This window comes from Sinohyriopsis cumingii, chromosome 10, assembly GCF_028554795.1.
Source record: "Sinohyriopsis cumingii isolate HCF-2022 chromosome 10, ASM2855479v2, whole genome shotgun sequence".
Lineage (NCBI taxonomy): Eukaryota > Metazoa > Mollusca > Bivalvia > Unionida > Unionidae > Sinohyriopsis > Sinohyriopsis cumingii.
In genome coordinates this window covers 98,552,191-98,578,533 of record NC_142970.1, presented here as the reverse complement: position 1 = coordinate 98,578,533, position 26,343 = coordinate 98,552,191, and the positions used below count along the sequence as shown (strand labels likewise).

The window sequence follows — 26,343 nt, the reverse complement described above, 5'->3', positions numbered from 1 at the left end:
ATCAACAGTTTGAGAAGTCATTTTAGACTATCAGAAACCATGAAAGACTATTATCCCTTTTTACATAGGTCATTATGGTTATCTTTTGTCTTTTAGCTAGGAAACGTTGTGTACGTCAATGACCCAATGATTTCCAAGAATTCACAATATTGTCAACCTTGTTCAGAATAGATAGTTATTGAAAAAATGTTTGTTATTTTTTTGAATGGTTAATTTTAATTTTTTTGGTTAATTGCTAGTTGTGAGTTGTTTGAATAAAAAATGTTGTGTTTTGAAAAAATGCGTTTGTCGTTTGTTTTGCCAGGTGTATCATGAACCATGCTCTTTGACTTCTCTCTATCCCTCACATTTAACTATTTGAGCGTTCCGACTCGAAACCGTGTATGGATGTTTTCCTTCGCGTCCGCGCTTTTACCATAAAAGCTGGGCAGTCTCCAGTCTGACCATCCATTGTCGACTCATCCTCCTACGAAGATGTGCTCAAGACTAGCCAAATTGAACGAAGCCTACATCAATTTGCATTTTGTCAGGCACAGCCTGATACCGAAGCCGGAAGATATAAAGAATGTCAGAATGTTACAAGTCACTGAAGACCTGATAGTAGAGCTCTTCAGAGAGGAAATTAACACGGAGAAAGAAGAATGGACGGAGAAGTACAGACTTCAGAAACAACAGAGAGAGCAGTAGCAACAGCAACGGCAGCAGGAACCTGACAGAGGCTTTGTCGACTGCCGTGTCGACACCAAAGAGTTCTCCTTCTCTTTTCGAAGAAGCAGACACTATCCTGTGAGAGAGTCTGCCCCAGACGAGGTCGCAATCTTAGATCCTAAAAGATTGCGACCACATCGTTCACACAAAAGCAGCCCTTTTCAGGGCTACCCCATACTCTCGAAAATAAATAATCATTATGCTGCCTATGCTATGTTAGTCAGTTAGAAAAAAAATTAGAAGTGCGTCTATAAGCACATGATTTCTTTATCTTGGTTAATAAGTGTGACTCTAAGTCCTTCGTTTCCGTCGCTTGTCCCAAAATTTTAAAATATCAATTGTCAGTACAAAAAAGTGAGTGAGTGTTTCTTTATTGTCCGCTCGTTTTGTTGGTAATGATATAGGTAATGTAAGATTGGGGTCTATGGGGACGTTTTCCTTTACGTCCGTGCTTCAAGTATTTATAAGAAGCACTCTTCAGTTTGGCTACCTATTGTCGACGAGACATCAGTGAAGAATGAGTAGAATGAGCAGCAGACTGACTAAGTTAATGGAACTTCAGATGCACCTGGAGTATGCCAGGCGCCTCCTGGACGAGCTCGCAGCGGAGGCTATTGTGGAAGAAGCCAGGATAGAGCAGGAGGATGAAGAGAGAAAAATGAAAGAAAAGGAGGAAAAGAAGAGAGGGATCGGACCTCGCCCGTTCATGAGACCAAGTTATGAGGTGAAGCCTATGGTGAGGGAACCTCCACAGGCAATGACTGCACCACAGCCAGTAGCTGCACCACAGCCACAACAAGAGCGTCAAGAACAACCACAGCCGGTACCAAGAGCTGCTGTCCCCCAAATACAAAACTTAGAGAAGGAATTGGACAGAGAGCGGGAGTCACGGCAAGGACGGCATCCTCGGGTGTTGCACAGAAGAAGAAGAGAGAGGGAAATCTTCAGAATCCTAGAAACTGAAGATTGGGGTGCTGAGGCTAACCATCAAGCCTCTGCACTCCCAACCACAAGAGTGAACTGGGAGAATGACTGAAGTAGACGTTGTGTCTGTGGTGCCAGACCCGGAAGGTACTGTCATTAACCAGGTGCATCTGGAGTTCCAGAAAAACAGCCCTTTTCAGGGCTAACCAAAACTCTAGAAAAGAAAAATTTCAATTTGCCAATGTGTGAATGTGGACTATTGTGATTATAAACACTCACTCCTTTTCCTGGTGTGATTGTGTGTGTGTATGTGTTTGTAATCGCTCATGTACGTTTGTGTGGATGGTAGATTATTGGGTTTTGTAAGTGTTGAAGTAAGTTTGTGTAAATAGTAGAGAGTATGGTTATTTAAACCTTCTCGTGTGTGGATAGTAAATTAGGGGTTTGATTTGTCATATCCGCGTGTGTGGATAGTAAATGATGGGTTTGCTTCTGCTTCTTGGCGTGTGTGGATGGTAGATTTTGGGGTTTGATTTGGCTTCTTCTCATGTGTGGATAGTAGATTATGGTTATGTTTTTAGCTTCTCAGCGTGTGTGGATGGTAGATTTTGGGGTTTGAATTGGCTTCTTCCCGTGTGTGGATAGTAGATTTGGGGTTTGATTTGACATCTCTGCGTGTGTGGATAGTAGATTATGGTTACGTTTTTAACTTCTCTGGTGTGTGGATGATAGATTTTGGGTTTGATTAGGCTTCTTCCCGTGTGTGGATAGTAGATTTTGAGTTTGATTTGGCATCTCTGCGTGTATGGATAGTAGATTATGGTTATGTTTTTAGCTTCTCCCGTGTGTGTATGTTAGATTTTGGGTTTGATCTGCATTTCTGCGTGTGTGGATAGTAGATTATGGTTGTTTGTAGCTTCTCCCGTGTGTGAATGATAGATTTTGGGGTTTGATTTGGCATTTTCTCGTGTCTGGATAGTAGACTGTGGTTATGTTTTTAGCTTCTCATCGTGTGTGGATAGTAGATTTTGGGTTTGATTTGGCTTCTTCTCGTGTGTGGAGAGTAGATTGAGGTTATGGTTTTAGCTTCTCCCGTGTGTGGATGACAAATGTTGAGGTTTGATTTGGCATCTCTGCGTGTGTGGATAGTAAATGGTGGGTTTGTTTCTGCTTCTTGGCGTGTGTGGATGGTAGATTTTGGGGTTTGATTTGGCATCTCCGCGTGTGTGGATAGTAAATGATGGGTTTGTTTCTGCTTCTTGGCGTTTGTGGATAGTATATAATGGGATTTGTGGACAGTAAAGTAAGAGTTTGCTTTGCTTCATCGCGTGTGTAAGGATGGTATATTTTGGGTTTGATTTTGCTTCTTCGCGTGTGTGAATAGTTTATTTGGGTTTGATTTTTGGCTTCTTCCCCGTGTGTGGATAGTATATTTTGGTTAGTTATTTGTCTCCTCACCTCTGTGTGGATAGTAGATAATATGAAAAGAGAAAAATAGGAGATGTTTTCCTTCACGTCCGTGCTTTAAATATAAAAATCTCAAGCGTCCGTCGTTCATGCCATTCTACGGAATAAAGAAAATGAAGATGGTGGCCGTGACGGAGTTATTCAATAATTTGATAAATATCTATTATTGGATATTGGATGCTAGCTATGTAATGAAAATGTTAGAGAAAGATTGGAAGATACAAGAGTGTCTGGACTATGCTAACAGTCTAAAAGCAGCCAAAGAGATGGTAGAAGGGATGATAGAAGAGGAGGAAAAGAGGTTGAGAGGCTTGATTAATCCCCCGTATGTCAGAGTGGGAAGCTTAAATCAAGCAGTTGACAATGTGAGCCAAGTCAGGTACTTTATGGAATATATGTTGTATGGAACACAGTTGTCTTATATGAAGAGGGGTCTGGACAGGCTGAAGAAAGGAGAAGAAATAATGAGACAAGTGATGGAGGTAGAGGTGAAGAAGATTAAGAAAAATGGTCAATAGAAAGAAAGGAACAAGACAATATAAAGAAGAAATTGGACTTGGACCAACAAAATAAGAACTGGATCAAGATACAAGACAAGTTTAGAGTGATGGGCCACCCTGACTGGATGCCAGAGTCTGAAAAAAAAGAAGATTGGAATAGTGGGAAAGGTTAGAAGATGGCTGAAGAAGTGGAGGAAATAGAAGAAGAGGCCAAAGGCTCTTTTCAGGTCCCATCATTGGTCTCAAAAAGACATGACTTTCTTGCCTCAAAATATTTTTCATGTTGCATCAGTGTTTGTCTCTTGTCTGTTGTCTGTGTTATCTCCATTTCCCATGTTCAGTTTCCCTTGACGCTATACAGGCCCACGATATATTCCCGTGTTCATTTTCCCTTGACGCTATACAGAACCACCGTATATTCCCATGTTAATTTTCCTTTGACGATATACAGTCCCATCAATGTTCAATTACCCTTGACGCTATACAGGCCCATCCATGTTAAAATTTCCCATGTTAAATTCCCCTTGAGGCTACAGTTAATAGACAGTTTTTTGCATGGTAATAGACCGATTTTTGCATGGTAAGTCCCCTTGACGCTATACAGCCCCACTACACTACTTACAAATATATAAAAAAAATTATCCGTGCACAAGGCCAACAAATACCTAACTCTGCATAATCCACACTATTTATTCAAATACAAACAAGTACAAGTTCTAGAACTACTCACTATTAACTTCAGTTCTGCACCACGATGCAACATCGTAGCAGATTACACAATCCAGTTCGATTTTATCCTAACAACTACATACATCAATCTTGAATATTACTAATTTGCTATACGCTACATTACGACATGTTGAATATTCAGCTATAATAGAAGAATAAAGTTCTGCTAAATTAAATGCACATAATAACGTATAAATCTTACGACACCTGGTTTGGAAAGTGAGACAGATTGGAGCGAAGATATTTTACCTTAGAAGCCTTTGTTCCGAATCTCGTCCGAAGTTCACAGAACTTCCTTTCCGCCCTTTGAACGAGCGCACAACTTCGGCACTCAGGGCGCAGTCTAGTGTCTCCACCTTCCCTATGATCTGCTCTCGCCAGTGTCCAGACAAATTTTTTTCTGATAAATCCTATGACAATAAATGACTGCTAGAAGTAAACTCTATTAGACAATGTAAGGTTTAAATGCCTACGGAGAAATCAAAGTATTGTGTCAGTTTAATGGTTATTGAAATTTGTAGAATTGCGACTTAAAGATCAATTACAGTCAAGATTTGGCAACTAAAACCAATGCGTAATATAAAGGTCTAAATTAAAGGTTATTTGAAACTAGTTTGGATTTAAAAAGATGTATCTCTCATTCGCCAAAAATATGTTTTAAAACTTAATTAGGTTTAGAACATACAATCGTAGGTTTCCGAATAGTAGATGACCTGATGTTACCTGTAACGAAAGATATTGTACACTTTAGCAATCGCACGAAATAAGTAATGACTATCAATATCTCCTGCGGTGTTTTCTTCTCCATGATGGAAGATGTAACTACACACCTCTTTGTTACATCTTCAGGACTGATTGTATAAATATAATCATTTTCACAGGTAAAATACGAATCGTTAAACCTATTCGCAGGTAATTAGACTATGTTTTCCGAATTTTGTCATCCCTGTTTAGCAATATAGCATCATAGACTATGGGGTATTACAACTAAACAGACTATGGGGTGTCATAACCAAATTGACTATGGGGTATCACAGCTAAACACACTAAGGGTCATCACAACTAAATAGACTATAAGGTTTCACAATTACAAAGACTATATGGCATCACAACCAAATAGACTATAGTGTATCACAATGAAATAGACTATATGGCATAACTAAGTAGACTATGTGGCATCACAACTAAATAGACTATAGTGTATCACAATCAAATAGACTATATGGCATAACTAAGAAGACTATATTTCATCACAACTAAATAGAATATGGCATCACAACTAAATAGACTATGGGGCACAACAACTAAACAGACTATTTGGCATCACAAATAAATAGATTACACAGCATTACTACTAAATAGTCGATAGGGTATCACAACTAACTAGTGCATCGAATATGGATCATCACAAATCCATAGACTATAAAGGAGTATATCTTTCATTTGGAAAACACAAGATTCACCATTGTAAGTTATACCAGAGACAAATTAATATGTCAACATTAAATATATTTCAGACAGCATGGAGTTACTAGAATTTTATAATTAGCTTGTTTGTTGTCTGTTTGTTTTTTATCATTAATACAGTGCGATAGAATATATTTATTTAGTATATCTGGGCCCGGCCCAAAATACTTCTACAACAACATAAGTAGTTTTCGTATTATCTGATCTGATACTCTTCCAAGTTCTTCATATAGCACACCCAGATACCTGTAATTCCTAACTTTCAAACTATTTTATTTGGCAAAATTTCAAATGCACGTAGTATAAATGCTTAGCTTAAAAATCCCAACTCTTAAGTCACATATATTTTAATACCAGCGTTTTAATACGGCCCACGTGTTTCCAAACTAGTGGGGAGAAAACGAAACCTGCTCTGCATGTACGCAAGAAGACGTGTGATTTGCCAATGCAAGGTGACGGCTCACTTACATTGCCATGATAAGCACCCACCATCGTAGGTCGAAATCATTAACTAATATAGGATCGAATACACGACTTAAATTCAAACTTAGATCGAAACTGTTTTAGGTGTACCAAAAGGAGCAATACCAGCCCATGTGAAGACACAGGAGGACATTTGTGATTTACAAAATGGTAATATGAAAAGAGGTAAAACGTGTGAGAAATTTTGAAAATGTTCATCGGAGTTTAACCCATTCGTATCCTTGCCAAGTGAATGCAGTACAATAACAACTCAAACAAGGACAAATTCGAGAGAGTCCCACTTTAAAGAGGGAAGAAATAAATAAAACATGTGAGTAATATTTTCTCGTCAAAACTGACTTTTTATATTCACTATTTAGAGCTTTAAACTGAACAAAAGAGAACAAAAGGGGCTATTCAAACAATGCAATGCGATTATGTCTGTCTTATTTATGATGAGTAGAGCTTAATTATGGTTGTACATTTTCTTCGCCTAACCATATTTTGGGACATTACGTATTTATTAAAGTATCTACATTTGACATATGTTTTGGTTATTCTATTAATACTTTGTTTTCGATAGATTGCTTTTCTTATTTGAATACATCATGCAAGAAACAAAACATTTTTAAACTTTTCTCACCGACTGGTGTCTCTTTCGTAAATGACAAAGCCTGAGTTTCGTTCGCCTGTATAAATGAGACTTTATGTATCTATTGCTTATTATTGCACGATTATTTCGGTGTATATTTCTATCTAGTAGTGAATAAAACTGCAAATAGGCATTCTGTGTAGTAATCTTAGCGTGCAATTTGCTCGTTCTGTTTTATATGCACTTGTTAAGTGTTAATTTCGCGTATTTCCTCAGTTGTTGTTGCCACTTTGATACTTCAACCTGGTCTATAACACTATTTTTTTCCCGGACAGGTAGTATCATTAGTAGTATATGGGGATACCCTAGTGACAATGGAAATTAGCATTACAGACCCCCTTGGGACAATCTGGCAACAAGGGAAAATTAACATGGAGAAAAATCGTGGGACAATCTGGCGACAAGGGAAATTAACATGGAGAAAAATTGTGGGACTGTTGAGCGACAAGGGAAATTAACATGGGATTTTTTTTTTATTTTTAAAAAAAAAAATAAAAATAAAAAAAGAGTAGGCAATCGAAAGTCATTCTCTTTTCGAGAAATGTGGGTGGCCCTGAAAAGGGCCTTTGGTTTTCTTCTGCTTCTAATTTCTTATTTTTCTCCACCAACTTCTTATTTTCTCTCCTACACTCTTTCTCTTCTTTTCTTTCTTTTTTTCTCCTCCTCTTCTTTCTTCTCCTCCTCTTCTTTCTTCCTCTTCTCATTTTCTTCTTCTTTTTCAATTTTTTCATTCCATTCTCTTATCCTTATCCTTTCCTCTTCATCCTCCTTCTCCTCCTTTATTTCTTTCATCACACCACTTATCATGTCCTTTACTTTTCTTAAGTTATTAATCTCCATCTTTACTCGATGGGGACTATAAGAATAATGGTCTTCATTTAGTCTCACTAGCATTTGTCCTATCATGCCCAAATTGTCCAGGACGTCTTGTAATGTTTGCATTTTATCCAGGGGGCAGGGTCCAGTTTTTATGTACAAATTTAATGCCGCAATCAGTGACCTAGTATAAAAAATCATAAAAAATCAAATACACAAGTGAGGTCAAAAAGGTCCATATTTTTAGATACCTATATTAAAACAGAGCATAAGAATAGTATTCACTTGACCAGAGAAGTCAATGGCAGTTCACAGCAGAAGAGGTTTATGCACCCCAACCCCTATTTTATACCTGCATTTTTCACATCCAAATGCCATTTTTGACAGCATGTAGTACTCACAGTGCAAACGCAAGCCCTTTCCCTGGATGAAACTTTTGAAAAACATTGTCTACTAAATAGTTTGATGCAATTCAGAATAGTTGTCATCCAAGCTGTTTTTGAGATACTCGGCTTGCCTTGAACCCACGTGTCTACTGCTATGGGAAGCTAGCTCTTCTTCCTAGCCAACTATTGGTATTTCACTATCAACATACTGCAGAGCAACTATGGAAGGTGTACATGACTGACATCAATTTCAAGAACAACACAAGCCCAAAACACCTAGTTCACAAATATATCCATATCTATAAATAGTAAACAATAATAGCTGAAAAAGTCACACCATAGCCTTAAGTTAAGAAATTTGCCAGGGGCCAAATTACGAAACTGGACCCTGCCACCTTAAGGATTTGGCTCAAAATGGTTTATGTCAAAAGTTGTGTACATATCACGTATTTAGACATTATCTAGTACAATGGTATAAAGGAAAACTTTTTGTGCACAAAACTAAAAATGGTATTATGCTTTTAAAAAAGTTACCTCTTTGCGGCAAAAAGCACTGCATTATTTACATTGTGAATTATGACTGACTGCATTTCTTGAAAGATTTCAAATTGTTTGCAACCTACAATGCTCTTGGTCTTTGTTTACCACCATAGCATCAGTACAAAATCAAAATTCCTTTACAATGTTTCATGAATGTCAAGAAGAGATCTGGAAGTTATACATTTTAGGAGGGAATAACAGAAATACTATGTTAGGTGTCAGTGACAGAAGTGAAAAGTTTCTCTAAACTCTTCTAGCAAACTTAAAGAAATCACACATTTAAGTAAATCATGAACTTTAGAAGTACTCTTAGACTGATATAAAAGAAGTGGTTCCTAACTTTTCATTATCATTCTGGAGATGCTAATAGCAACATCAGTGTTGTGTGAGTGTATATTGGGGGGGGGGGTAATCGCAACACAAGTCTAGCTAGTCTGGAAAAGTCAAAGTTTAATCAATTAACATTAGACAATGCTGGAATATTGATATACTGATGTGTAGGACCCTAAAACTTACAAGGAGTGACATATCAAATAAATTCATTGATACATAGCCAATGAAATTGACCATACATATACAAATTACTCAATACAGTTTAACAGAGAAATTTCTTCTCAGACACTAATTTACTTACAACTGACTTTAATGTTTTCTGGAGTTTACAAAATCATAATAAATAATAAGATAAGGTATAGAACAAATATTTATAGTGGAAAATCCAGTTCAAGGTAAAAAGCGTATCACCGGCTTGGCTTTTGATAAGCACGTACCATAAAACAACTCCTGCAGAAGCTAAGTCAATCCGTCAAAGTCACTCTCTTGTGCACTTAGATCAGAATGACTATCTGGATGAGATTGAAGCTATTGTTTCTTTCAGCATGACTAACCGATTAATCCTAATCTCTCACTATGCAAACTGACACCTGCAAAAAGAAAAGAAACAAGTGATACTGATGTACTTTTAACATTCAGTGAAAACATAAGACTTTCAGAGGAGAAACTGTATGTGCATTGTCAAATGCATGAAGCTGCCACTTAATTTTAAGTTTTTCCCCCTTTGTTAACTGAACCTAGAAATTTCAAGATATATACATAACACTGAAACATTTTCTACTATCACCCAAGTGTGAGATATGAATCTCTTATGTCAACTTCAGAGTGGGGTCATGAAGGTAGAAACTATGTCGGTGTGCTAAAACTTTCATTCTTCTCACCAAAATATACCAAGTAATATGCCATATGCATCATTATTTCTAAGACTGTTCCACTGGTGACATTCAATATTCACAACAGTATGTTTATGTATGATTCCTCTGAATTCTATCTGCTCCTGTGGAGTTAAATTACTTTAAAGAATAGATGTTGACATGCTATGCAATTGTTTAGGTGTGTCTGTATTGAAATGTGAATAGTATTCATAAAAATAGAGGTGCAAAACCTTGACAGCTACAGAAAGTGCAAGACTATACATTATGGTTACCATTTTGTTCCCATATTTAGTAAGTTATATCCAAAATATGCTACTTTGTCATGATGTAAACAGTCCTCACATGGAGGTACAAAACACAGTTACCTCCCTCTCCAAAGAGCATCACATACAACACTATGTAATATATGGAAAAAGGAAGGAGATATAATAAAGCTAATGCATAAAAATTATTTAAATATACACAAAGAAACAGAAAAGTGTAATAGATGTGGCTGACTGCACCATCAAAAAATGATCAATTTTCCTTAAGGGGGCAGGGTCCAGTTTTTATGTACAAATTTAATGCCGCAATCAGTGACCTAGTATAAAAAATCATAAAAAATCAAATACACAAGTGAGGTCAAAAAGGTCCATATTTTTAGATACCTATATTAAAACAGAGCATAAGAATAGTATTCACTTGACCAGAGAAGTCAATGGCAGTTCACAGCAGAAGAGGTTTATGCACCCCAACCCCTATTTTATACCTGCATTTTTCACATCCAAATGCCATTTTTGACAGCATGTAGTACTCACAGTGCAAACGCAAGCCCTTTCCCTGGATGAAACTTTTGAAAAACATTGTCTACTAAATAGCTTGATGCAATTCAGAATAGTTGTCATCCAAGCTGTTTTTGAGATACTCGGCTTGCCTTGAACCCACGTGTCTACTGCTATGGGAAGCTAGCTCTTCTTCCTAGCCAACTATTGGTATTTCACTATCAACATACTGCAGAGCAACTATGGAAGGTGTACATGACTGACATCAATTTCAAGAACAACACAAGCCCAAAACACCTAGTTCACAAATATATCCATATCTATAAATAGTAAACAATAATAGCTGAAAAAGTCACACCATAGCCTTAAGTTAAGAAATTTGCCAGGGGCCAAATTACGAAACTGGACCCTGCCACCCCAGGCGGTTTGAAGCCATCTTCTCTGTAGAATGGTTTGAACGACGAATACTGTGGGTTCTTATACGAAAAGCGCGGACGTGAAGGAAAACATCCCCCAAGACATAAAATTGATATTACCTAGATCATGACCAAACAACGCGCGGACGTGAAGGAAAACATCCCCTACTTTCTCATTTCATATAATAAAACCCAAACTATACTCTCCACATACGCTAAGAAACAATAAACGAACCCATAATCTACTATTCACACCAACTTACGTGAGCGTTTACAAACACAAACACAAACACACAAACACATACACTCGCACTATGAAAAGAAAAAAGAGTCAGTGTTTATATTCACACTACTCTACCTACAAACATTGGCAAATTGATGGTTATTTCTTTTCTAGAGTATTGGGTAGCCCTGAAAAGGGCTGGGGTTTTTTTGGAACTTCATGGACACCTAGTTAATGATGGCACCTTCCAGGCCTGGCGCCACATACACATCTTGTTCTCCAGTTGCTTTTTACTTTTTTTGGGGATAGAGCAGAGGCGGGATAAATAGCTTCAGAATCCCAATTTTCTGTTTCTGGGATTCTGAAATTTCTTCTCTCCTTTTCCTCCTCTTCTTTGTTTCTTCTCTCCTCTTCCTCTTCTTTGTATCTTCTCTCCTCCTCTTCTTTGTTTCTTCTTTCCTCCTCCTCTCTCATCCTTCCCTCTTCCACAATGGCTTCCGCGGCCAGTTCGTTCAACAGGCGCCTGGAATATTCCAGATGCACATGAAGTTCCAACAGTTTCGCTAGTCTGGTGTTCATTCTGGTGTTGATCAATCAACAAGGGTAGCTGGACTGACGAGTGATTTTTAATTTATACTAAAAGCGCGGACGTGAAGGAAAACATCCCCCTAAAACATAAAATTGATCTTACCTAGATCATGACCAACACAACGCGCGGACCTAAAAGAAACACTCACTCACTTTTTTATACTACCCATTCCTATTCTAAAAAATTTTTCATTAATGACTTCAGTATACTATTCACATACGCAAAGCAATCCAATCAAACCCTAAATCTACTCTCCCCACACCTCAAACAGCCAAAAAACATCATCTTAATCTACTATCCACACCAACGTACGTGAGCACTTGCAAACACACAATCCTATACACAAACACATACACTTGCATCACAGAAGAGTCAGTGTTTATATTCGCACTACTCTACCTACACACACGTTGGCAAATCGATTGTTATTTCTTTTCTAGGGTATTGGGTAGCCCTGAAAAGGGCTGTTTTTTTGTTTGCTATGGCAATCTTTTTAGTTTCTAAGAATGCGTCGTCCTCTGAGGATAGACTTTCTGACGATAGGTCTGCTTCTTCGGAAAGAGAAGAAGAACTCTTTGGTGTCGATACGACAATCGACAAAGCCTCTGTCAGGTTCAGGTTCCTGCTGCTGCTGCTGCTGTTGTTGTTGTTGTTGCTGTTGCTGCTGTCTCTGAAGTCTGTACTTCTCTGTCCATTCTTCTTTCTCCCTGTTCACTTCTTGTCTGAAGAGCTCTTCTATCAGGTCTTCAGTGACTTTTAGCATTCTCACTTTCTCTGTCTCTTCAGCTTTCGGTATCAGACTGTGTCTGACCCTATGCAAATTCACGTAGGTTTCGTTTAGCTTAGCTAGTTTTGAGCACATCTTCGTAGGAGGATGAGTCGACAATGGATGGTTAGACTGGAAACTACCCCGGTTCTTAAAGTCAAAGCGCAGACGTGAAGGAAAACATCCCTCCAGGGTTTTCGAGCCGGAACGTTCAATGAGTGTCATGAGAGGGATAGTAAGAAGTCAAAGAGCATGAATCAACATTTTTATAGCCAAACAAAAGACAAAGGCATTTTTTTCAAAATACAACATTTTTTATTCAAAAATCACTTAACACTAACCAACAACAACTCTAACATTTTTAACAATAATCCAACATTATAACATCAAACATTTTTTTTCTAATGACAGACATTTTTTTCAATTCACAGTCTACTTTAAACAGGGCTGACAACGTTGTGAATGAAATTGTGATTTCCACTGTTGGAAGTCATTAGGCCATTGATGGACACTACGTTTCCTAGCTTGAGACAAAAGATAAGCATAATGGTCACAAAACCATCGATCTAATTTCACATCATTTCTAGAAGAAGAAGAACGAGGATCAAAATGAATCACTAAATGTTCTAAGGAATAGCCCAGGCTGCGATGATGCAGAAAATACACACAGTACTGTCCACATACCAAGGAATCTGTGCCTTGTAATTTCACATTATTGAATCGGGTAGTCTGAGCATTTCTTCTCATAAAGTCGATGATATCGTCTTCCAAAGGAGGCAATCCGTACGAATCGAAATATTCCACACATCCTTCTTGAGGAAAGTAAACAGCTACCCAGTGGGTTCCTGGGAGATGTTGTTGTTGTGGGGTTTAACGCCATTTTTCAGCACACGATAGGCTATACATGGCGGCCAGTATTAATGGTGGAGGAAGAACCCGGAAAACCCCGGAAAGAACCACCGACCCTCGAGAAGCTCCTGGGAGATGACTGTCGTCCGTGTTGATCACGTAAGCCAGATGGTCTTGAGGTTTGCGATGAGGGAGTTCATCTTTAGCACAGACGACAGGATTCCAAGAAGCCGTATATGAACTGTGGTTCAAAAGGTAATAAAGTTCCCAGGTATCCATGTTTGTTTTTTTTCTTCTTCTTCACAGGTAATAATAAGTCATCAATTCGATCCTGACTTTTTGCTTGAAAATGTCTGACAAATAACCGTTTCTTCGTTTCGTCTCCTCACTCTGATTCAGGAGAGCTTCGATGCGATCGATCTCTTGAGTGGTTATTGTTGGACAAGAATGTTCACGCAAGTCTTTATACCACTGATGCAACACGTCTTCGTCCGAGATGAGACTCCAAGCTTCGTCCAGATACTCGTCCAATTTTTCTTCTTGACTCAACATCAGGCATTTATCGTGTTGAATTTGACTGGGATGATCGTTTTGACATCCATAGCAATTTTTCTTGATCAATTCCGTCATTTTTTCGACCAAGTGTTTGGCAAAACAGGAGACTAAATGGGCTTTTTGTTCTGACCATCTCGACTTTATCATGATAACTTCTTCGTCTTTGTCTTGGGATTCTTCTTCCACAGTCTCCTCACATTCCATGTCCAAAGTTTCTCCACTAGGTAAAGAGAGATAACAGTCTTCCATGGCTTCTAATAATCTAGAATAACTTCTCTCAAACTGTTGATTTCTATGGTATTGTCAAATTCTGCATATAGGAGGACGTTCACTGTGTGGTCTGGAGGTGGATTTGCAAACTGAAGTTCCACACGAATCTGACCCGATTTTATAGGGTGGAAATGTCTCTAGTCGCTGCCTTGGTCTGGAGTGAAATCAAAACCCCACAAAGCATAGCCTCCTGCATAATCGTCGTACGAAATACCGTGACTGGTGTTGGTTCCTAACTGGCCCGTGGCTTCGTACAGGGACAAGTACGATCTCAAATAATTCTTTGCGACACCAAAGTTGGGCTCAAAAGGGCCGGGTACACAAGGTCTTGCCGTCGCGACTGACTTCGATCTTGGACACATTGTAATGTTGAATCTCAAAAGGATTTTGATCGTGGGTTCCGTTGAAGGCTGAATTCCTGACGATACCAACAATCAAACGTTTGGGTAACTGTCCTTGGAACAGATGATCTTCGATCATAGATCGCTGTCCAGCGGGAATGGTGAACGTTTTCACTTCTACGCGTCGTGTCGGAGTTTTGGCTGTCAACGTCTGACTGACGTCGTTTCCCACTTTAGGTAACACCTCCACACGAAGCACGTAAAGTCGGGCTTCTTGAATGATAGTTTTGTATTCATTGGCATGGGCCATCAAATGGAAAGCGGCACTGCTACGATTCAGTCTCAGACGGATATCCACCCCGTTCAGCAAATACTTTTCTTGTAACCACATGTCCAAATGCAAACGATCCATCAGTTCTAAACTTCGCCCTTGCAGAATTTTCTTACGACGGTCGTTAAGCCCCACATTGTGAAGATTGTCATCTTCTGTCAGGACTGTGTCGCTAAACGTGCCAACACCTGCCGTGTCAGGTTTCCATACCACGCAAGCATCCAGATGAGTATTCTTAGCTTCTTTTCCGTACGTCAAGAGATTTTCCAAGTAGGCACGATATGGGTAAGTATCCATGCTGCTGCTGACTAGTTTGTTATTCAAGTACAAGTCCACTTCGCTGAACAAGGAATGCATGAAATTGTTGACAGGAGCTACTCTAGCATCGCCTCCTGGATTGGTGTTGTCCGTTTTGATCACTTTCACTTTCAAATACAGGTAACTGCTATTCAGATCGATGTAATCTTCGGGTTGTCCTTTGATTTCAAACTCGATGGGAGCGGGATCCGTCAAAGACGAGACGGGATGAAATTCCACCCACTGGGATTCTTGCATCGTCATCATGGTGGGGGGCATGGCAAACAGATCCAGTTCCGACTTCGAACAGGCGCAAGACTCTCGGTGCATCATTTTTTTTCTCTTTCTCAATAATCGAAAACGTCTAAGTCTCGAACGCTTCTTCTTTTCTTTGCCTTTCTAGCTTTAGACGTGTGAAGTCTGGTGAAAGGGTGTTTTCTTCGTCGTCTCTTTCTGCCTTGTCCTTGCTGAATGCTTGACTCGGTAGTGTGCAGGGCATTTATAGGTGTGTCTCGTCGGCCCAAAAGGTCTTTGCCCGTTTGCAGCAAGACATTTTTGCCTGCCCTCATGAAGGCTTCTTTAGGATTTTGTTTGTCGATGATGACATTTTGGAGAAATTCTTTGCCTTGCGTCAGTGCCGCATCTTTCAAGGCGTGCAATCCGCGTGTCACCATCGGTTTCAACACTGGGGCCACCGAACGAAAGGCCGATTTTAACATATCTCCTAAACCGTGTCCTCGCTGTCGAGCAACCCCTCGGTACACTGGATACATGACTTACGAGTCGTGAGAGAACCGTTTTCGAAAATGGAGTTTCACCGTGACTTTTCCTTTGGTGAATGGAATATTTTGTCCCAGATCTCCTTTTATAGCAATGTTGACCGTGTCCAAATACGACTTGCTGATAGGCAAATAGTGAGGATGTACAAATTCGCGGTGGACGTGGTAAGTGTTTCCACCTTCCTCGTCAGCGTTCGTGGCAGAATCTACTTTGAAAGGAATGACACGCAGTAACGGTACGGAGGTGTGTCCCACCACGTTATACTCCACCACATCGGAGTACACAAACATCAAATTCAGTCCTTGGTTCAGTTCTACCGGGGCACGAAATAACTTGCTAAAAGACTCGTTGTCGTAAATGATTGGTAATTCGTTTTTCTTGATCATGGCTATTCTCATGTCCATGTCTCCGCCCAACATGTCAAACAATTCAGAACAAAATAAAATGGACACGATTTTACTCCGGTCAAATTTCATCAAGAAGCGACGAGCTGCTTTGTAGTATTCCATGGTGACACTTTTTTGGACACTTTCCAAAGCTTTCAGAAACACGACATTAAACCTGGAGCTTATGGTGCTGACCAAATGTTGACCACTAAAATAAAAACCTGGGGGAATGAACAAGTTGTAGGTCCAGTTTTGAGTTTTGTCATCATAGGTTTTATTCTCATATTTGACATGGGTATTCAAGCACTTTTGCATTTGCTCGTCATGAACTTCCACCGTAAAAAAATTTTGACTGGGAAGGACATTGTGGACTTGAGTCGGGTGAATGATTTCCACTAAAGCCACTTCCCAATGGGCTTCGTGATCTAATGGGATGGTCTGAGGTAATTTGGCCGTGTAACAGCACAACGTGTTGTTAGGAAACACCTCCATGGAACTGTCACTGGGTAAGGTTAAGTAAAATTGGTTTTGGTGACTCATAATTCCAGAGTTCTGTTGCTGTCCGAGGGCTTACTGGACGTCAGAGACGTGTCTCCGCCTAAAATGGGGTTCTGGTTGTTATTGGAGTGGTGACTGGCACTGGCACTGGACACAAGGTTCCCGTGGTTCCCGTTCGAGGAGAATTTCAGGGAGGGATTGGGAAGCAGGTAACCGATGCAACTGCTCAATAAAATGGTCCACAATTGTTTGTCTCCTTGTTGCAAACTCAAATTGGCGATGGCTGCCCCGACGACACAATACACCACGAAGATTTGGCAGAAAAAGACGATTTGCGTTTTAGGCACACGTTCTCCGCACCACACCCACAAGGGTTGTTTTTGTAAATCTTGCACAGAAGAACTAGGTGAAAGAGTGGTCGACGTAGCTGCGTCTGTGTGAAAGGGCATGATGGTCACTTCTTTTTATAGTCGATGACTTGCGAAGCGTCGATCCAACAATCAAAACTGGGTGGATATCCTTTCCAACGTACTTTGACTTCTTTGACACGTCGTTTGCCTACTTTACGGGTTCTGCGTTCGATAATGCTTTCGATGTCGTACACGTCGTCTTGTTTTTTGGTCACACGTTGTAACTCGGGCAAATAAAACGTTCCTTTGAGCACTTCTCCGTTCATGTCTTCCAATTTATAGATGGCAGGATGACGGCCATGCACTCGTCCAGTGACGCGAAACAATTCGGTCGTCCAGTTAGGTAAGTAACCTTTGTCGAAAGTGCGTTTGGTTTTGCCAATGCGTGCCCAATCTCCTACGGTCAACTCTCCACTTTTCTTGGGGACAGCCCTCGTCGGGGACGTACCGAACAGGCGCTCAAACACCAACACTTCGTTGTCGGGAGTAACGTCTTGCGGGGCACGTCCGATGCTTCGATGGTAAGATTGGTTGTACGCTTGCACCAGGTGCGGTAGGATGTCGATGTACTTCAGAGTGTGGTGATGCGTAAAATATTTCCACATGCGTTCTTTCAAAGTGCGTTGAAAACGTTCCACGATGCTGGCTTTGGTTTCGGGATTCTCGTGGTAAAAAAATGAATGTCACGTTTCTTTAATTCTTTTTGGAAAGCTTGGTTCAGAAATTCGGTGCCTTTGTCAGTTTGCCATCGAAGAGGGTGACGACCACTTTGTTTCAACACTCGTTGCAGGGCTCGCACTAACTCGCTGCTGAATTTGGAAGTCAAGGGTACGACCCAGGCAAATTTGGAAAAGACGTCGATGACACAAAACAAATATTTGTAGCCACGATTGTAGCTGGCCAAATGAGAGACATCGGCTAAATCGGCTTGCCATTGATGATCGATGCCTTCCACTCGGGTGCGACTTCTGGAAATCTTGCGTCGAATGGGTTTGTGTAAAGTGTAGGTAGCTTGTTCTTGTAACCATCGTTGCACTTGAGGTAAACGTAGACTTTTCAATCGAGTTTTGGCAGCACGATACAATTTTTGAACTCCTGCGTAACCTGCAGGATGAGAGGGATCGTAGTAAATGCTGGCTAAGACTTTTTCCATTTTTTGTGTTTGTGTGTTAATAAGGCACCCACTCTTGGAAGATGCTACTCTTTTTCTCCTGGGGTATTTTTTTTTATTGTAATGCTTTGCGTGTTCGACCGGCAATAGGTGTCGAGGATTAGGATGTCGGAACAGGGGATATCGGTTCTTGTTTCACTTCTGTCTTCACTTCCGTCTTCACTTTCTTTTTCTCTTGTGATGAAGAAGGGGTGGCCATCATCTTTTTAATCCATCCAATTCTGGAGGTAGGTGGTGTTGTTAACTTGCGTACATTTTCTGGTGGAGTTTGAAACCCTTCTTCTTCTTCTTCTCCTTTTTCTGTCTTGGTCACTGGTACTGGTACTGGTACTGGTGATGGTGCTGGACTTTTCATCAAGGTCTTAAAATCTTTCAGAGTGGGTACAGCTGTCTCGTCTAAATCTTTCTGGTGAAAGAGTTGCAGTCGTTGCAAGAGTTGACCGTACTTTTGCGATTTTTCTGTTTCGGACAAATCTTGGCGATCCATCAAGTACTGCAATTGGTGTTGTAACTGGGACATCTGGCTCAAATTGGGATTGGGAGGTAAATGCGGGGTGCGTTGTTCTTGCCAACGATGGTATTCCATCCATCGTTTGTAAGGCACTAAAGCTAGCTTTCGTCCTTCCATGGGGTTGTCAGGGGTCGATTCTGAGATCTTTGGACTTCCGAGAGCCTTTTTATCTTGCTCCCACCAGTCCTCCCAACATGGTTCCCAAGACTCCTTTCAGCAAGGGACCTAACAAGAGGGGTAAAATGCCTCCACGTTGGACCAACATCTTCTTCTTTTGACGAATGGGAATTTTCTTTTGAACCATTTGGCGAAGAACGTGACGATGTTTGCCTAAGCATTGTTTCTGGTGTTTGGACAAAGGGATCGTGCCTTTCAAGACGTTCAAACAACATTCGCACACGGTATCGATGACCTCTTTGAAGGCTGATTGAATGAGTTTTTTTTCGTAGAGGTGGAGAAGCTTTGGACAGTACAGATAACATGTCCCCAGGTTTGACTAAACGAGAAGGCAGTCCTTTCCTTTTCTTTCCTTGGGGTTGTTTAGAAGAGGGATGTTTTCTGGAGGGTGACATCTTCAGGAGCACCAAAACACTGATACCCGACTTGGTCACACACCTTTTTTATACTGGAACGCGTCGCCACTGATTGTCTTTACGCCGTATCAGTTTGAGGACAGGCATGACACGTCGTGCAGGGGTACGCAACGGACTAAATCGAGCAAGTTCTTGCTTGGACAAATCCAGTAAACTTTGTAACATGCCCGATCTTTCTTGAACTTTGATTTTGGGAGAAGGTACTTTGTGAGCAGCAGCCACTGTCACTAAATTGGAGGGTCCCGCCACTGGGGAAGTTCTTTTTGGGGTCATCAACGGAGAAGTTCTTGGTGTGATCAACGTCTCCAAGTACTCTTCAGTTCCTGGTGTCATCAACGGAGATGTGGATAAACGTGAGGCTGCTGGAAACGCAGTCACCGCCTTTGCAGGTCGTGGTTTGCGAGTGTAAGGTTGCGTCCTGGCAGAAGTGCCTCTCTTGTGACTAGTTTTCTTCTGTGGACTTTTCTTTTTCTGGGGACTTTTTCTCTGTTTCTTTTTCTGGGGGCTTCTTTTCTTTTTCTGGGGTGGTGTCTGGTAAGAGGAGGGTCCCGCCACTGGAGAAGTTCTCCTTGGGGACCTGGTCTTTTTCTTCTTGTTGGGGCTTCGTTGGACTTTTTTCTTGGGGAGAAGTTTGGGGGCATTAGGATCCCATCTTAAGAGAGAGCGAATGATGACCCCTCCTAGAGTACCGCTCCCTCCAGGTTTCAAAATGATTTGTTTTTTGGTTTGAGTGTCGATGCGGGGATCGGCCAGTTGGGTCAAAGCAACTTTGTTTCGATCGAAAAAGCGTTCAGTTTGATGAGGAATCTGAATGATTCCTTGGAGTATTTGACGGGCCGTCACCGTGAACCATCGTAAGACTTCTATGAGACTAGCTTCTAAGACAAGAGCACGTATTATAGGATTTTTTTCTCGACTGATGCCATACAAGGCACGAATCAATTTGACGGGAAGATGCGACTGAAGGGACGTCATGTTCACACTGTGTGAGACAGACGAAAAGGGTCTGAGGTTTTTATAGATTTTTTTTTTATGTGGAGTGAAATTAAGTCGAGAATGGAGACGTGTACAGGACAGGCCCTCCGTCTTGGCACCAGTGGTGAAACAAGTGGGTACGAAATCGCAAATCCTCGGGGGTGGTAGGTTTCAAATCGACGAGTAAATAGGCGTGCGGAGTTTGAGTGGCATCGTCGTACACCTGAGTCAGCCAAGGCGTTCCTAACTGTTTGGCTAAGACTTGCACTTGCGATTTATCTCGAGGGCTTTTAAACAAGACCACGTAATGCGCATTGAGACTGATGGTGCGATGGGCTTTACTTTGTTGAAACAAATTTTGGGTGATGTAAACGACAATGGCATTACGGTGATGCCCTTTGCGCGTGAGCCACAGTTTAATTTCTTCTTCGTCTTCTCCTAACATGTCGTCGAAAATGACCAAATGGGTTTGACCGGAGTCAGAGACGATGCCGTCGTCTTCTTTAGGAATGCCTTCCACAAACACGATGGAATCGCCTTGACTTTCTCGCAAGAGGCTGTACGCCGATTGCCACTCTTTGTAACACCACACGATCCGCTGAGGTGGTCGATCAATCAAATGATGTTTATGTTCGATCAAACGTTTGACGAATTCGGTTTTGCCTGAACCGCTAGGTCCGGCAATGAGCATGTTAAAGGGATGGCGAAGATACAAAGCCTCCCAACTGGCACGATCTAAGTGTTCGTCGATGACTTTGACAGTAGAGGAAGAGGGAGCAGAGACAGCAGAGGTAGTGATAGTGTCAGGAATGTCACTTGTGACACGAAAACAAACAAGACAAGAGTTTATATACTTTTTCAGAACACGTTTATTGAATGTTTTAAACATGAATACGAAAGACAAAAATACATAAAAGCCAAAGGCTTAAGTACAAGGATAAAAGGCACATGAAAATCATTAACGTGGAATAAACACAAGTGTCTGTACAACATGTTTTGGGTAACGTTCTGACCAGTTCTATAGGGGGTAAGGTCACACAAGTGTCCTCCCGAAAGGGTCTTTCAGGCCTGTCCACGACAGTCCTGTCCTGTTTGACGGGTTCTTCTGGCACCGTCGCTAACACGGGTTGAAAAGTAACTTTTTTCCTTGAACAACTCTCTTGCATACTGGGCCACTTCTTGGGTCCAAGCCTCAAAATCCCATTCTTTCTAGGCACGGACATCTGTCCAATGGGGGTGTAAGTCACAAGCTACACACACATCGTCATACACGTCTTGGGTAGCTAAAAGTTGACGAATCTTTTTTCCTGTTGAGGTCGAGAAGTATCCAGATGAAACCGCAAGGCTTTGAGCAAAAGGAGTTTTTCGTGACCATTTAAGGCCATTGAGGTGGTAAGTACTGATCGTAATGAGTCCACAAAGAATCGGCTGGTAAACGAAATCCCAGAAAACAAGTCACTAAGACACACACCACTTGGCGACCCAAATTGAATGGATACAGTTCTTGTAATAATCGATGGCAATGATCCACGGTTTGAATATGGTCATTGAGTTCCTTCCACGGAATCTGTTCAATGATATGTGACATAATCCGTGGCATGGCAGCCTGATTTTATAGTCTCTTTGTTTCGGAAGCAATAAAGGTAATTTCTAACTAGACATGTTCGTTCTCCAGTAGGGAATTTAAATGTTACATACTGTAGCCGAAACGTCAGAGTTTGTCTAGATGTTTCGTCTTTCGCTAAGCAGATTCCACATAACAAATTTTGGTAATCCTTTAACTCGTCTTCCTCAATACGTTGCAGTAGGTGAATCTCGAAGTAACCAAAATTACGAACGTCTAGTTCATCATTCGCAAACTGAAAGTGTTCAACAAGGTCTGACCACTGAAAGAATTTCTGACGAATCAGTCCTCTTATACCATTCATGTACCAGTGGTTAAAGATCTGGTGACGTAACGGATGCAACTGTTCTTTACGTTTGACTTGTATTTTGACCAGCTCTCGGTAAATGCGTTCTCTCAACTCCTCAGGCAAGCCCAAAATGTTCTCTTGTAAAGTATCCATAAGTATATACACTGTTTTTGGAATCCTTGTGTGGTGGCCAATAGCCTCGTTTACTTTTGTGGCTGATGTAATATCCACTCATAATAAGTCTTCTTATACTTTGGAACAGAGCATAATTTAAAACCGGATGAATAACTTTGCGTTTGCGTTTCACTTGTATTTTGATCAGTTCTCGGTAAATGCGTTCTCTCAACTCCACAGGCAAAGCACGAATGTTCTCTAGCAAAGTATCCATGAATAGGTCATACTAAATCCTCTTTTGTCTGACACAAGAAATGTACCGTTTGCACAGACATGGTTTTACTTCAGTGTCGAATTTAAATAGTTTAGTTACTAATTTACACATTACAATTCGTTCAGAAGTTTCCTCTTTCACTAAGTTGACATTGTGTAAAAGATGTCGGTAATTCGTTAACTCTTCCTCTGGTATGCAGTACGTTTACATTGTAGTAGATAGAATCGTCAATAACAAACCAATCCTTTTTAAAACCAGTGGGTTGTTGATCAATGTCTGTCCAATGGAACACTTTCAACTGAATCAGTCCTTTTATAGCATTCAGGTACCAGTGGTTCAAACACCGGTGACGTTAACGGATGCAATTGTTTTTTACGTTTCACTTGTATTTTGACCAGCTCTCGGTAAATGAGTTCTCTCAACTCCACAGGCAAAGCACGAATGTTCTCGTGTAAAGTATCCATGAACAGATTATGGTAAGTTACTTCAATGTCTCGGTCCCACTAAGGGTAAGTAATGACAATTCGGTGACCATCGAGCATGTTCTACGTAGGCCGAATCTTGCGGTTCCCAGTGGTGAAGTGACACACCGCAACTGAAGCACTTGACTTTATCTCCTTCGCCCAAGTAGAAAAATCCGGCTCTGGCTAATTCTTCGGGGGTCGGGCCTCCCAGATACTTAGGCCATTTTCCTTTGAACGATTGAAGACGATTTTCAAAGTCGCAGTATTCCGACAAACGCACAGGGAACGAATATTCGTCTTTCACAGGTTCGTTTCGATGAGGGTTGAGTGACATGGGCAGGAGTTTGCTCAGGGCTGGATGACATCCGTAGGGGGGTAGACGTGAAGGTGAACATTCCCCTTTAAAACGAAACCCAGTAAAGTGTCCAAGAGGACGAGTGGCATCGCTTTCGCATCCCTCAGGTTTGACACGCACAGCATCACTTTCCATGATAGGGGTAGTGAGAACAAAGTTCCCATGATGCTTTACGGCATCGCTAAGGTCACAACGTACAGCATCGTACCCATCGCAAGGCTCACAATCGCATTCCACTTCCGAAGCCCCACACTTGAATTGTGCCTGTCTAAACTTGTTTTGTGTTTCTCTGAAAGTATTCATCTTGTTCGTTCGGTCTTGGTAGTCCCAATGAACTATCGATCTTGACCATAGCCCCTTTTTATACTAGTCGCAATGCAGTCTCAAGCTTGCACATCGTTCCTTTTTTATGTTTTTTGTGTCTTGTTTTGGAAGGTACCGTCTCTAAGGTACCGTCATCATTGTACCGTAATGTCATGGGTGGAAAGGCCATAGAAATGTAAGGGCAGAGCGGAGACCATCGAGTATGTTCCAGAATAGCTGAATCTTTATAGATACATAGATCCATTCGTAACTTCAGGCCACAAGCGAAACACTGTACTTCATATCCCAATCCTGACTCAGGTCCCAAGTAGACAAATCCTGTTCTAGCTAAAACATGCGAAGAAGGTAATCCTTCCCTATCTGTAGGCCATTTCTGAAACGTGTCCAATCGACGGGCACAATCACAATAGTCAGGTAAGAAGACTGGAAAATGGTAGGGTTTGAACTTGGAGTTCTCATCGGCTTTCTCACTCGATTCTTCCTGTGGCGAAGTCATCTTTCTGGTGGGTGGCTATCCTCTTTACAACCAATGTTTTATACCAACGTGTCCATACGGCAAAGTAAAGTGGTTGGGTAGTCGCACTCGCTTCTGGTACACGATTTGATAGACTTTTTCCAAGGGTCGACTGACGATGTGGTGAGTGGGTAAACGTACAATCTTGTTCGGTTGATAGGTGGTCACTTTAAAGTGTTCATCCTCTCAGGGTTGCAAGGCTTCTTTCAATACCCCAAAGTTCACCACACGACTGGTACGATAATTCAGAGTCAGTCCTTTCACTTTGCACGTCGTGTGCACTTCTCCTTGTTTGTCCCGGTATTCGTAGCCGTAATTTTTGGGACCGCCACTGACGAAACTTAGAATCTTGTCGTCGGGATGCTCGTCTGTCCATGCTCCTAAACGGTCTCCTTCGATGTCAGGGTGCTGTTGACTCGGGTGATGGATGTAGATGCAACTGTCCGTGTCAAAGTACAGGACACGTTCCCCTAACAGTTCTAAAGCTTCGTACAATTTTAAGCGAGCATGAGCTGTCACGTAAGCCGCAATGATGACATTTCCAAAAGGGTCGTCTCGTACAAAGTCCAGATCTTCTTCGTAATTGACCAAGATCAAATCCTCACGAACGACGTCCACGTGTTTCATGTATTTGGTTTTGTCGTGAATCATCTGGAAGTAGCGGGAAGGTTCTGTCAAATATTCCGTCTTGGGTAAACACGGTCGTTGTGCCATTTTTCCCCACAAGCAATTTAACATCACTTTGGCAAACGATCGCCTGCCTTCGTTTTTCTCGATGTGGTCTAAAGTGATGCCTTCTTGTTCATAGTATTTCTCTTTGAATTGTATTTGGTCTTCGGGAGTGTGACACCAGGAAGGATAGCCGCTGGCTTATTGTTTCAGTTTCAAAAAGGCATCCACGAAGTCTGCGAAAATGCCTTTCTGACTGGGATCACCCTTGTGGCATTGTTGTGTCTTGGGAAAGTGGCAAATTTCGTACACTTCTAACAGTTGGTATCCCATGTCCAGAGCTTTGAACAATTCTACGCTGACCAGGTTCCCGTCAAGGCCCGTTCTTCCTGGGTGTGCTGACAAGGTTGGTCTTGGTTGCACGTTTCGGCACAAGTACGGCACAAGGGAAACATCAGTTTGCCTTGACAATGGTGAGGTAACACGGGATGGTATGGGTTCGTGGGAGGCAAAACTTTACACTTGATCAAGCCTTCATATTGTCGAATGTTTTTCAGGTCGATGTGTTCCGTGAACAATTGTAGGTGCCCTACAGGAAAGCGACAATATTTGCACACGTAGGGATACAGCGAACACACGTCCAAGTATTTGATTTCTTCTCCTTTCTCTTCGTCGGCTTGGTACAGCAAACAGGTGGCATTGGTCCTTCCATGAATTGGTAACTTTCCACGAGGCGTTTAAACTCGGGATCGGTTTTCATACGGTGATCGTACTCGTGTTCCCACATTTCCACCACTTGGTATCCTTGCTGTTCCAACTTTAGGCGTCGCTGACAAGTGTCCTGGTACAAGTCTTCCACGGTTCGTTGTAAAAACTGATTTTTAGTGCCACGGTCAGGGTAAGAGACGGGACATCCGTGAAATAAGCAAACTCGTACACGATCTTGGGGTTTTCTAAGTCCCAGCCATCGACCGAATACGTTCCGATGGTCTTTTCGCCTCCTCCGTTGCGGGCATGCTGAATCCACTTGTCTTCCTTGTCGCACAAGTAATGTAACCAACGTAGGGCTTTGACCGAGTATTGACGTTTGACATAGTTGGTCGTTTGAGGACTGATGACAGCCACGGTGTTTTTA

At 41.3% G+C, this 26,343-nt stretch overlaps 1 protein-coding gene and 1 long non-coding RNA gene across 2 annotated transcripts in view; one reads left to right on the top strand and one right to left on the bottom strand.

The window, feature by feature from the left end:
* The first annotated feature begins 6,299 nt into the window (after positions 1–6,299).
* The window catches only part of LOC149790708 (innexin unc-9-like), a 73,173-nt gene continuing 53,129 nt past the window's right edge, over positions 6,300–26,343 (top strand). Inside the window, exon 1 of the mRNA XM_089972758.1 lies at positions 6,300–6,588. Coding sequence (XP_089828884.1) covers positions 6,587–6,588 — 2 coding nt within the window. The 5' untranslated portion in view covers positions 6,300–6,586. The remainder of the gene's footprint in view (positions 6,589–26,343) is intronic.
* On the bottom strand, positions 9,082–10,709 carry LOC149790709 (uncharacterized). The gene is made up of 2 exons (XR_016423637.1): positions 10,608–10,709; positions 9,082–9,574 (listed from the first exon to the last, which is right to left on the bottom strand). It is a non-coding gene; the product is annotated as an uncharacterized LOC149790709 (long non-coding RNA).